Here is a 13,373-nt window from a genome sequence, read left to right as displayed (position 1 = left end):
TTGTTTATCCATTCATCTGTTGATGGGCACCTACGTTGTTTCCATCTTTTTGCTATTGTGAACAATGCTGCCATGAACATAGGTGTGTCTATTATAATATTTAGTGTTTGGATGTTTGTAGCTACACTCTAGAGGGGAGCATGAGGGACAACTTCCAATTCAATTTTGTAGAATTTGCCAAATTTCAGAAGAGAAAATAAACAATTTTGATATTAACCTGTTGCTGTTGAGTCAATTCCGACTCATAGCGACCCTACAGGATAGAATACAACTGCCCCATAGGGTTTCCAAGGAGCAGCTGGTGGATTCAAACTGCTGACCTTTTGGTTAACAGCCATACCTCTTAACCACTGCGCCACTAGGGCTCAGATATGAACAGTAGAAGGTTTCAAAGTTCTGCCTCTCCTTTGAGGACAGTGGAGGAAAATGAAAGCATGTTAATTCATGCCATGTAGGAATATGTATACACATACATAAATATAAATGCAATTCACTAATTTTACTCAGTGTAAGATGGACAGAAAGATCAGGACAATACTACTTTATGGCAGTTTTATTTGTCTGACTCAACTCTATACAAATTTCCAAGCTTCAGTGGTCAACAAGGAGTGTTGGGTTTATTCAGAAATGTCCTGACAATAACTGTGGCTTTCACACTGAGCTTTCTTCTTAGCAGTGTTTTGATTTGATCAACTCTAATAGTAGTTACTTCAGAAAACGAAGAGATGATCTTTTAGAGGATCAAATACGCTGTTTCCATGGTTTGTCTTAAGATACTTTCTGATTGGAATAGAGAACATTAATACTGTTTTTTCTCATACTTTCTTCTTAAGTGTTGTTCTGATTCATACAAGCAGGGTTGGCCCCAAAGTATAACTACTAATGAGGACAGGATAAACAGCATTTTACCTGAAAGGAAAGAATAGTGACCCACTTTTTCACATGTGTGATCATTCTTTGCTACTTAAGCTATTTGGAGGTGAGGAGTCAGCTAGGAGATTAAAGAGAGGTCTTCAAAATGGTTATAACTGAGGGCAGAAATCAGGAGCTGTTTAAGGGCCTCTCGCTAATGGAATCAGTTCATTTAGAATCATAGGAATTTAAACCTGAGCGACTCTTAAAGATCGTCTAACTTAACTGCTCTAATTTTATGGCCAGGCTACTGACTTGTCCTGAAGTCACAAAGGTAACTGGTAGTTAAGCAGAAGTAGAAAATGCAGTAATCCTGAGGTCCGGTTCATCATTTTTAAAAATTTTTTAATACTTCTCGACTTAATTCCACTGTAAAATTGTGAAAACCATCTTAAGATTTTATTCTATGGCTTTAAAAAAGTAATGGTGTTCTAATCTTTTAAATTTATTTTGTTGCTGTTGTTGAGAAATGGAAACCCTGGTGGAGCAGTGGTTAAGAGCTCGCTGCTAACCAAAAGGTTGGCAGTTCAAATCCACCAGGCGCTCCTTGGAAACCCTATGGGGCAGTTCTACTCTGTCTTATAGGGTCCCTAGGAGTCGGAATTGACTCGACGGCAAAAGGTTTTTTGGTTTTGTTGTTGAGAATATATACAGCAGAACATTCACCAATTCAGCTTGTACAGTTCAGTGACATTCATTACATTCTTCAAGTTGTACAACCATTCTCACCCTCCGTTTCCAAAAGGAGTTCTCATTTTAATCTCTGAATTTTTTTCTCTTTTATAATTTTAATGGTAGAACTGCCATTCGTTTTTCCAATAGGCTTTATGTTTTAGACTTAGAGTTACAGAAAAATTGTGCAGGAATTGTGAGTTCCTTCCTCCCTGTCCCGTCCCGTCCCCCGCCCCGCACATTATTTCTCTTATTGTTAATACCTTACATCCCTGTGGTACATTTATTACAATTGATTAACCAATATCGATACATTAATATAAAGTCCATAGTTCATATTAGAGTTCACTGTTCGTGATGTACAGTCCTGTGGGTTTTCACAATTCCTTACGTCATGTGTCCACCATTGCAGTATCATAGGGAGTAGTTTCACTGCCCTAAAAGTGCCCTGTGCTCCACCTGTTCATCCTTTCCCGCCTTCTCCTGAACTCCTGGCAACCACTGATCTTTGTACTGTCTCTATAGTTCTGCTTTTTCCAGACCATGAAATAGAATCTTATAGTATGTAGCTTTTTCAGACTGGCTTCTTTCACTTAGCAATATGCATTAAAGGTTCTGGCATGTCTTTTTGTAGCATTTCCTTTTATCAGTCAGTAATACTTTATTGTATGGATGTATCATAGTTTATCCATTCACATATTGAAGGACATCTTGGTTGCTTTCAGTTTTTTCCGATTTTGAATTAGACTGTTATAAATATTTGCAGGTTTTTATGTAGACATATGTTTTGAACTCATTTGGGTAAATACATAGCAGCTGGACTGCTGAATCATATGGTAAGCCTATGTTTGGTTTTGCAAGGAACTGCCAGGCTGTGCCATTTTTCATTCCCACCAGCAGTGAAGGAAAGTCACTTTTGCTCCACATCCTTGGCAGCAGTTGGCGTTGTCAGTGTTTTGAAGTTTAGCCATCTCTGGGTGATGCAAACAGTTAAATGTGCATGGCTGCTAACCAATAGGTTGGAAGTTCCAGTCCATCCAGAGGTGTCTCAGAAGAAAGATATGACGATCTACTTTTGAAAAATTAGCCATTGAAAACCCTATGAAGTACAGTTCTACTCTGACACACATGGGGTCGCCATGAGTTGGAGTCAACTCCGTGGCAACTGGTTAGTAGGTGTGTATTGGTATCTCATTGTTTTAATTTGTAATTCCCTGATGATATATGATAATGAGCATCTTTTCATATCCTTATTTGCCATCTGTATGTCTGTTCAGTCTGTTGCTCATTTTGTACTGGGTTTTCTTACTGTTGAGTTTTAAGCATTCTTCATATATTTTGAATACAAGTCTTTCATCATGTATGTGTTTTGCAGATGTTTTCCTCCCAGTCTGTGGCTTGTCCTTTCAGTTTCTTAACAGTGTATTTCACAGAGCAGATGTTTTTAATTTTAGTGAAGTCCAGGTTACCAGCTTTTTCTTTTATGGATCATGCTTTTGGTATTGTATCTGAAAAGTCATCATCAAACCCAAGGCCACCTAGATTTTCTCCTGTGTCATCTTCTAGATCTTGTATAGTTTTGCATCTTACATTTAAATCTGTGATCCACTTTGATTTCATTTTTGTCTGCTATTCATTTTTTAAACTTCCTCTTGTAAGTACCAAATTTTAATATCTAAGTCAATTTTTTTGGGGAAAAAAATCTTATCACTGACCTTCCTCAGGAACAAAGCAATGATGTTTGTTTCTCTAAACATCCAAATGGAAGGTCTAATTAAAACCAAAACCAAAAAGCCCGCACAGAAATAAAAAGAAACAGAAGTCACGTTCTAGAGGTTCATTGCATTAGGTAGTCTTCACTGTACTGACTATCCTTAAGTTGACTGTCAAAAAAATAACAATCTTACTTCATGAAAATATATTTTTCCATTTGCTTTTTAATATTAAAATAATGGTTAAAAAAACAAAACAACAACTTAATGGAATTCATAGTCAATTGCCTGACTCATTTCAGTGTCATCTACAGCATATAAAGGTTCAGGATGGCTATTTGTAGCATGCATGATTAGATGATGTTGATCTTCAAGGTTTAGTTTTCTTCCAAACAATGTAAAGGTACCTTAAACCATTCTAGTTCTCCCTAGTCATAAAATGCCTAAGATTCACTTCTTTTTTTGCTGCACCTGAGATACAGGACCAACTGCTGTGGGTTGCCAGAGTCTTTTATTGCTCACCTCAGGCAGGATTCTTTCTCTTCCCTCAGAAGGTTGAGCCCCTTCAGCCTTTGCTAATGAAAGACCCAGGGATCTGATAACCTGCCCTTCATGGAATCTTTACAGATGTAATATGCTTTGAGCAGAGGGATAATGAATGCCTACAAAAAATAAAGCTACTTCAGACCATTGAAGTATCCAGACGTGCATATTCCAGACAAGGGAAATGGACTTCCTGTGTAAAATCTTTACTTTCATTGTATATTGTCTCTGTTTTTAGTTTCTCTGTAGTTTTTATGACATAGAAACCTGATCCACCTCAGGAGCTCCTGCCTCTTTCTCTTGCTTCTAACAGCATTATGTGTCTGTTACCTTATCACACAATAGCAAAGTTGATGATGTCTCAAATAGGAATGGTGATAGCTGTTTCAAGGCAGTATAGCATATAAAGTGCCTGTTGTTGTTAGGTGCCATCGAGTCAGTTCCGACTCGTAGCGACCCTGTGAACAACAGAACTTAACGCTGCCCGGTCCTGCGCCATCCTCACAGTCATTATGCTTGAGCCCATTTTTGCAGCCACTATGTCAGTCCATCTCATTGAGGGTCTTCCCCTTTTTCGCTGACCCTCTGTTTTACCAAGCATGATGTCCTTCTCTAGGGATTCATCTCTCCTGACAACATGTCCAAAGTATGTAAGACATAGTCTCGCCATCCTTGCTTCTAGGGAGCATTCTGGTTGTACTTTTTCCAAGACAGACCTGTTCATTCTTTTGGCAGTCCATGGTATATCCAATATTCTTCACCAGCACCACAGTTCAAAGGCATTGATTCTTCTTCAGTCTTCCTTATTAATTGTCCAGCTTTCGCATGCATATGAGGCGATTGAAATCACCATGGCTTGGGTCAGGCGCACCTTAGTCCTCAAGGTGACATCTTTGCTTTTCAACACTTTAAAGAGATCTTCTGCAGCAGATTTGCCCAGTGCAGTGCGTCTTTTGATTTCTTGACTTCTGCTTCCATGAGTGTTGACTGTGGATCCAAGTAAAATGAAATCCTTGACAACTTCAGTCTTTTCTCCATGTATCATCATGTTGCTTATTGGTCCAGTTGTGAGGAGTTTTGTTTTCTTTATGTTGAGGTGTAATCCATACTGAAGGTTGTAGTCTTCGATCTTCATCAGTAAGTGCTTCAAGTCCTCTTTGCTTTCAGCAAGCAGGATTGTGTCATCTGCATAACAGAGGTTGTTAATGAGTCTTCCTGCAATCCTGTTGCCCTGTTCTTCTTCATATAGTCCAACTTCTTGGATTATTTGCTCAGCATACAGATTGAATAGGTATGGCGAAAGGATACAACCCTGATGCATACCTTTCCTGACTTTAAACCACGAAGTATCCCCTTGTTCTGTCCGAACAACTGCCTCTTGATCTATGTACACATTCCTCACGAACACAATTACGTATTCTGAAATTCCCATTCATTACAATGTTATCCATAATTTGTTATGGTCCACACAGTTGAATGCCTTAGCATAGTCAGTAAAACACATAAACATCTTTCTGGCATTCTCTGCATTCAGTCAGGATCTGTCTGACATCAGCAATAGTATCCCTGGTTCCAGGTCCTCTTCTGAATCCAGCCTGAATTTCTGACAGTTCCCTGTCTATATACTGCTGCAGCCACTTTTGAATGATCTTCAGCAAAATTTTATTTGCGTGTGATATTAATGGTACTGTTTGATAATTTCCACATTTGGTTGGATCACCTTTCTTGGAAATAGGCATAAATATGGATCTCTTCTAGTCAGTTGGCCAGGTAGCTGTCTTGCAAATTTCTTGGCATAGACGAGTGAGCACTTCAGTGCTGCATCTGTTTGTTGAAACATCTCAATTGATATTCTGTAAATTCCTGGAGACTTGTTTTTTGCCAGTGCTTTCAGTGCAGCTTGGATTTCCTCCTTCGGTACCATTGGTTCCTGATCATATCCTGCCTCTTGAAATGGCTGGACGTCGACCAATTCTTTTTGATCTAATGACTCTGTGTATTCCTTACATCTTCTTTTGATGCCTCCAGCATTGTTTAATATTTTAATAAAATGCCTAGCACGGTCCGGTATCTAATATGAACTCAGTAAAATGATAACCCCTATTATGGATTTCCTTTGCATATAATTGATATACAATAACCAAAAAGAACCCAAACCCATTGCCACTGAGTCGATTCCTACTCATAGTGACTCTGTAGGACAGAGTAGAACCACCCCATAGGATTTCCAAGGAGCAGCTGGTGAATTTGAACTACCAACCTTTTTTGGTTAGCAGTCAAGCCCTTAACCACTGCGCCAGCAGGCCCCCCCCCCATCCATGGGTGATACGTTCCAAGACCCCCAATGGATGCCTGAAACCGCAGATGGTATTGAATTCTATATATACCATGTTTTTGCCTATACATATTATCTTAGTCATCTAGTGCTGCTATAACAGAAGTACCACAAGTAGATGGCTTTAACAAAGAGAAGTCCGAATGCAGGGTGCCAGCTCCAGGGGAAGGCTTTCTCTCTCTCTCTCTCAGTTCTGGGGGAAGGTACTTGTCATCAGTCTTGCCCAGTTGAGGAGCTTCTCAGTGCAGGGATCCTGGGTCAAAAGGAAACTCTCTTCTCCTGGCTCTTGTTTCTTGGTGGTATGAGGTCCCCATGTCTTTCTGCCCACTTTTCTCTCTTATATCTTGAAAGAGATTGGCTTAAGACACAATGTAATCTTGTAGATCTCATCAATATAACTGCCTCTAATCCATCTCATAAACATCATAGTGATAGGATTTATAACACATAGGAAAATCACATCAGATGACAAAATGGTGGTCAATCACACAGTACTAGGGATCATGGCCTAACCAAATTGACACACATAGTTTTGGGGGACACGGTTCAATCCATGACACATATATACCTATGATAAAGTTTAATTTATAAATTAGGCATAGTAAGAGAGTAACAATAATAATAGAATAATTATAACAATATACTGTAGTAAAAGTTAAGTAAATGTAGTCGCTCTCTCTCAAAATATCTTAGTGTCCTGTACTCACCCTTCTTCTTGTGGTGATGTGAAATGATACAATGCCTACATGATGAGATCAGAACACGTCTTCTGTTCATGTCTTCCACACACAAACTTAATAATGCCTTTTCCACACCAGTTAAGCACTTATCACAAACTGTAGCACTTTGAGGTATAAGAGCAAAAGTAGCACGAATTTCTTTTTCCTTTTTCACAATTTCACAGATAGAAGATTCATTCTTACTGTAGATCTTAGCAACCACAGCATATAATTTCTTTTCTTTCCTTATTAAGTGGATAAATTTCACGTTTCCACTTCAAGGAAGCACTTTATGGCTTATCTTTGGCATATCTGAATTATCAGCATCACTACTCTTGCCTTTGGGGCCATTATTAAGTAACGTAAGGGTTACTTGAGTACAAACACCGTGACAGTCGACCTGATAACCTAGATGGCTACTCAGTGACTCACAGGTGGGTAGCATATACATCGTGGATACACTGGACAGAGGGATGATTCACATCCCAGGCAGGACAGAGTGGGACAGCAGGAGATTTCATCACATTACTCAGAATGGCGCACAAATTAAAACTTATGAATTGTTTATTTCTGGAATTTTCCATTTAATATCTTTGGACCTAACGGTGGAAAGCAAAACCAAGGATAAGGAGGAGACTACTATAATAGTTACTTAAATCTGTTAGAGGAACTCTCATCAGAATCACTATTAGATAACAGTTTATTTACTTATTCTAATATTTGTTGTTGAAAACCACAAAGCATAATATTCATGATGTCCAGATTTGCTGATGCAGTTTATTCTTTCGTTTTTGTTTCTCCTTTAAACATTATAGTGCTATTTTGAAACCACAGTTCTTGGTAAAATTTAAGTAATTATAGGGTTAATTTTTTTTATCCAGAAGAATTTCCATATTTCTTCTACTTACTTGAATTCTTTAGATCATTTTAAATTAATAGTGTAGGAGCCATAGAGATTATCTAATCCTAGATGACAAATAACTTTCATTTTGTCAGGCAGTTAAGTTTGATGCAGTGTGTACCTAGAGTGCTCTACTGGGAAGCAAAGGACAGTAGCAAAGAGTTCTGGTATCAGTTAAGTTCTGGTGTGTTACTGCTGTGGGAAGAGATACAATATGAGACCAAAACCCTTGGAGATGAAAAAACTGATAACCAGAGAAATGGAAAGAACTTGCTTCTAGTCTGTCAACTAGTTTAATGATTAACTTTCTACATAGCCAGCCTTCTTTTGATCAAATACATGTTTTACTGCATGTTGCCATCACTGTGGTTGCTTCTTTCTGTTTTTGGGGCTTCGTTGTTTGTTTTGTTTTTTAATAAATACTTAGTACAACAAACAAGTATGATAGTGCTTAGCAAAATATTTTCTTCCACTATAGTAAGTCAAGGTTTAGAATTACGTTTTTTTCAAGTAGTCATAGTATTTCTTACCATGTTTAAAAGGTGAAGGTAATACATTCTAGAGTTAAGAAAATTGGTTTCAAGTGATAGGGTTCATAAAGGCTCATGGGGTACTGTCTTCTAACTAACAGGCTAGTAAAGAAGAAAATCAGTCAAGATGAATAGAGAATGAATGAATGTGGAGTAGTTACTGGGGAGGAGGGATGAAAAGGAAGATTTCAGGCCAGAAAAAAATAGTGTTTCTGAAATATTAGATTTTTTTGTTGATGTTTAATATAAGAATGGCTGATAACAAAATTTCTCCAATTATAAAATTCATTTGTTCATTCACTAGCATTTATTGTTTCTGTAACTATTTGTTGAGTATTGGGCTAAGGTGAATTTTTAGAATACAGGGCTTGCCAGAGGGGCTAGTAAGTGGATGACTCATAATCTTTCTTTCCTCCCTTTTCTCTGTACAGATTGTAGAACAATTAAAAATGTGTAGCTCAGTGTGCATATTGATTTTAATTTCTTTATTATTTACTTCATAGGTACTTCACATGACTGGAGGTTACGGTGTGGTGCTGTGGACTTGTACTTCACACTTTTTGGCCTCAGTAGACCTTCCTGCTTACCTTTGCCAGAGCTTGGGTTGGTTCTTAATTTAAAGGAGAAAAAAGCTGTGTTGAATCCTACCATAATTCCAGAGGCAGTAGCAGGCAACCAGGAAGTTGCGAGTAATCCAAGCAGTCACCCACAGCTAGTTGGATTTCAGAACACAGTAAGAATTACATCTATTACAGAAGACGTTGTTTTATTGTATACAGCCATCTAGAGAAATGAATTTCTTCCTTTGAACTGGTAAATTTTATAGCCACTAACAGTTTCTTGTACCATATAAAAAAGTGGGGGCTGACATTTGTTTAGCACTTTGCAGTTTATAAAGTGCTACTGACAACTGCATAGCTGCACAAAACAAATGATGTGCTGCCAGCCCATTTACTCCTTTTGTGATGACATAATGATTTTTTTTGTACTTGAGCATAGAATTTCTGCTTTGAGTAGCAGAAAATTGAAATGAATATTTAACCTATTATATATTTAACATATTTTGCCCATGTATATTAATAGTAAGCTATCTGAACACAGGGCCTTGTCTTTTTCATTGCTACTATGGGTAGTACCTAGCAGAATTCTAAACGTATGTAAAGTGCCTGGCAAATGCTTGTTGAATTAATTAGGTAGGTAGGTAGGCAGGCAGGTAGATAGGTAGGTAGGTGGGAGGTAGGTGAGTAGGGAGGGAGGTAGGTAGATAGGTGATAGATGATAGACAGGTAGATAAAAAGTTGAATGAACTGAACTGAAGATAAATGAATAAGCTAGATGAATGAGTAATCCATTGATTTGTGAAGAGACTATATGGTACATTTTTTTGTTTATGTATATGTGTTTGCCTTCAGAAAAGCATTTATTTGTAGTTATGCATTATAAACCTGTTGCTGTCGAATTGATTCCAACTCATGGCAACCCTCCAGGACAGAGTAGGACTGCCCCATAGGGTTTCCAAGGAGCAGCTGGTGGATTTGAACTGCCAACCTTTTGGTTAGCAGCTAAGTTCTTAACCACTGTGCACCAGGGATCCTATAAATTCCAGGAATTGACAGAATACCAAATGGAATGTTTTAACAAACGGATGCAGCGCTGGAAGTACTCATTCGTCTATGCCAAGAAATTTGGAAGACAGCTACCTGGCCAACCGACTAGAAGCGATCCATATTTATGCCTGTTCCTAAGAAAGCTGATCTAATGAAATGTGGAAATTATCGAACAATATCATTAGTATCACATGCAAGTAAAATTTTGCTAAATATCATTCAAAAGTGGCTGCAGCAGTACATCAACAGGGAACTGCCAGAAATTCAAGCCGGATTCAGAAGAGGATGTGGAACCAGGGATATCATTGCTGATGTCTGGTGGATCCTGGCTGAAAGCAGAGAATACTACAAAGATGTTTACCTGTGTTTTATTGACTATGGAAAGGCATTCAGCTGTGTGGATCATAACAGGTTATGGATAACATTGCAAAGAATTGGAATTCCAGAACACTTAATTGTGCTCATGAGGAACCTTTACATAGATCAAGAGGCAGTTGTTCGAACAGAACAAGGGGATACTTCGTGGTTTAAAGTCAGGTAAGGGGTGCATCAGGACTGTGTCCTTTCACCATACCTGTTCAGTCTGTATGCTGAGCAAGTAATCTGAGAACCTGGACTATATGAAGAAGAACGGAGTATCAGAATTGCAGGAAGACTCATTAACAACCTGTGTTGTACAGATGACTCAGCCTTACTTGCTGAAAGTAAAGAGGACTTGAAGCACTTACTAGTGAAGATCAAAGACTACAGCCTTCAGAATGGATTACACCTCAACATAAAGAAGACAAAAACCCTCACAACTGGACCAATAAGCAACATCATGATAAATGGAGAACAGATTGAAGTTGTCAAGGATTTCATTTTACTTGGATCCACAATCAACGCCCATGGAAGCAGCAGTCAAGAAATCAAACAACGTATTGCATTGGGCAAATCTGCTCCAAAAGACCTCTTTAAAGTATTAAAAAATAAAGATGTTACCTGGAAAACTAAGATATGCCTGACTCAAGCAATGGTGTTTTCATTTACCTGATATGCAAGCAAAGCTGGGCAATGAATAAGGAAGACTGAAGAAGAATTGATTGATGCCTTTGAATTATGGTATTGGGGAAGAATGGTGAATATACCATGGACTGCCAAAAGAAGGAATGAATCTGTCTTGGAAGAAGTACAGCCAGAATGCTCCTTAGAAGCAAGGATGGGGGGACTGCGTCTCACGTACTTTGGATATGTTATCAGGAGGCATCAGTCCCTGGAGAAGGACATCATGCTTGGTAAAATAGAGGGTCAGCGAAAAAGCGGAAGACCCTCAATGAGATGGATTGACACAGCAGCTGCAACAATGGGCTCAAGTTTAACAACGATTGTGAGGATGGTGCAGGACTGGGCAGTATTTTGTTCTGTTGTACACAGGGTTGCTATGTGTCGAAACCGACTCGATGGCACCCAGCAACAACAACGATGCATTATAAAACCACCAAACCTTTGTAGAAAAACTTTTAGGATACATAGAATTAATTACATTCTTTAATTTTAAATTTTTCGAGAGATGATATCTTATTGATGACAAAATGTCCTAAGACTGTGAGCTTCATTTTTCACCAATATTTAGACCAGATTACTTGCCTGGCAGTTCCCTACTGGTGTTTTCACACTTTAAGACTCAGATTCTCTCTATGCTAGTTCAGCATTTGAAATTTTCTTACTCAAATTTTATGAAGTAAAATCGTACTTATTTGTTGTAACTTTTAAATATATTCTAGAGTTTTGGGTTATGAAGAAGTAAGACAAATCCTTCCATAGAAAAAAAGAGTCTCATTATAGATCTCTTTCAGATCTGAATATTTATAAACCTGTGAAAGTAAATATGTTTCTAATTCTTGCTCATACTTGTTAATCTAGAATGAACTAGTTTTTTTATCTGTTATCCACATTCACACTTGTAGTTCTCAGTTTAAGAGGAGAAAGTAACACCAAAAGACATGTTCTTTTGGGAAAGCTCAAAAACTTAAATATATTCTTCTTTTTGAAGCTCCCCTTGCTCCCTTCCAAAAAACCAGCAGATAGGAAAAGGTTAAACTTATTTTAAGCCCGTTGCTGATAACTTTTAGGCACTGGGCTTGCCCTGATCTGCATGGTTGCTTTAGCTATTAGTTTTCAGCTGTAATATGAGCTACTTGTCTTCAGAAATCTAATTTTGATCTTGAATATTGCTACAGGAAGATGATCACCTTGCCAAGGAAGCATCATGTAATATATCAGCTCATCAGCAGGGAGTGAAGAGGAAGGCTGATACACCACTGGGGTCCCCACTAGAACCTGGTCAAATACTGGAGAAGAATGAGGATAGCAGTAAAGTCAAACTCAAAATCAGAGTAAGAAATACAGGTTAAACCTGTATTAACAGTGTAGGATATTCACCTTCTTGTAAATCTTTTTGAATACTTGTAATGGTTTTTCCTTAGCAGAAACACATGGGACAGACTGAATCATAAAATATCCCAAATGTCCATCTAAGACATTCCAACTGATTGTTTAAATTCTATTATCACATACTTCTTCTCTCTGTTTGGGGGAGAATCTATGTGTGCACATTCCACCACAGCTCATTCCTTCTTCCCACGACATAGGAATAGATTTTAGTTGTTACTGCATTTCCAGTAATTTCCAATCAGCTTCTTTTGGGGGCTGGACCACATAATTTTTTCTTTCTCTTAACTCTTTCTGAGAAAAAGAGACTACTTTTCCTTTTAAGATTATTTGGGGGCATATCCTAATGGCTTTTCTGCTACCTTTCTTAAGAATTAAGATGGAGACAAGAAGTCGTATAATGGCTCTTTCCCCCCTTTTTTTTGTGTGTCTGTTTTAGTTCTCAAATTCTCAAGATGAGGAGGAAATTGATATGGATACTGTTCATGATAGCCAGGCTTTCATTTCTCATCATTTGAACATGCTGGAAAGGCCATCAACTCCAGGTAAGATTATTGTACTGCAGCTCACTGGGGTGACGGAGAAGGCCCAAATGGTAGCACTTATTGTATGGCACGTTGCTTTATTTTCAAATGAACAACCATAAAGTTTAAAAGTAACCAGTATAAAGTATGAGATTATATCGTATTATAATACATACAGGCAAAAGAATAAGAAAAAAAAATTTTTTTAATCCTTTTTTAATATTTGGCACACTTCTGTATTTTTTTTCCTTTCATGAAATCCGTTCATCAGATTCCTTCCAGTAGCTTTAATTTCTTTTTTTTAAACTGTTAACTTCAAAATAAAATACTAAATCTGGCTTTTTAAAAATGATGTAACGATAATTACATTAAAATTTAAAAAAAAAAAATTTTTTTTATTGTACTTTAGGTGAAGGTTTACAGAACAAATAGTTTCTCATTAAACAGTCAGTACACATATTGTTTTTTGACATTGGTTAACAACCCCA

The 13,373-nt window shown here is 37.8% G+C and overlaps 1 protein-coding gene across 2 annotated transcripts in view; it reads left to right on the top strand.

Annotated features, from left to right (window-relative positions):
- Positions 1-13,373, top strand: part of TAF2 (TATA-box binding protein associated factor 2) — a 101,536-nt gene that overhangs the window by 66,616 nt on the left and 21,547 nt on the right. Inside the window, exons 17-19 of one of the 2 annotated variants that reach the window (XM_023728169.1) lie at positions 8,828-9,057; positions 12,151-12,306; positions 12,801-12,906. In XM_023728169.1, the coding sequence (XP_023583937.1) occupies positions 8,828-9,057; positions 12,151-12,306; positions 12,801-12,906 (492 nt within the window). The remainder of the gene's footprint in view (positions 1-8,827; positions 9,058-12,150; positions 12,307-12,800; positions 12,907-13,373) is intronic. The other variant, XM_004372974.3, reaches the window with a different exon arrangement.

This window comes from Trichechus manatus, unplaced genomic scaffold (assembly GCF_000243295.1).
Source record: "Trichechus manatus latirostris isolate Lorelei unplaced genomic scaffold, TriManLat1.0 scaffold00022, whole genome shotgun sequence".
Classification (NCBI taxonomy): domain Eukaryota; kingdom Metazoa; phylum Chordata; class Mammalia; order Sirenia; family Trichechidae; genus Trichechus; species Trichechus manatus.
The sequence above is the reverse complement of the archived record's forward strand: the minus strand, read 5'-3'. Positions and strand labels throughout refer to the sequence as shown.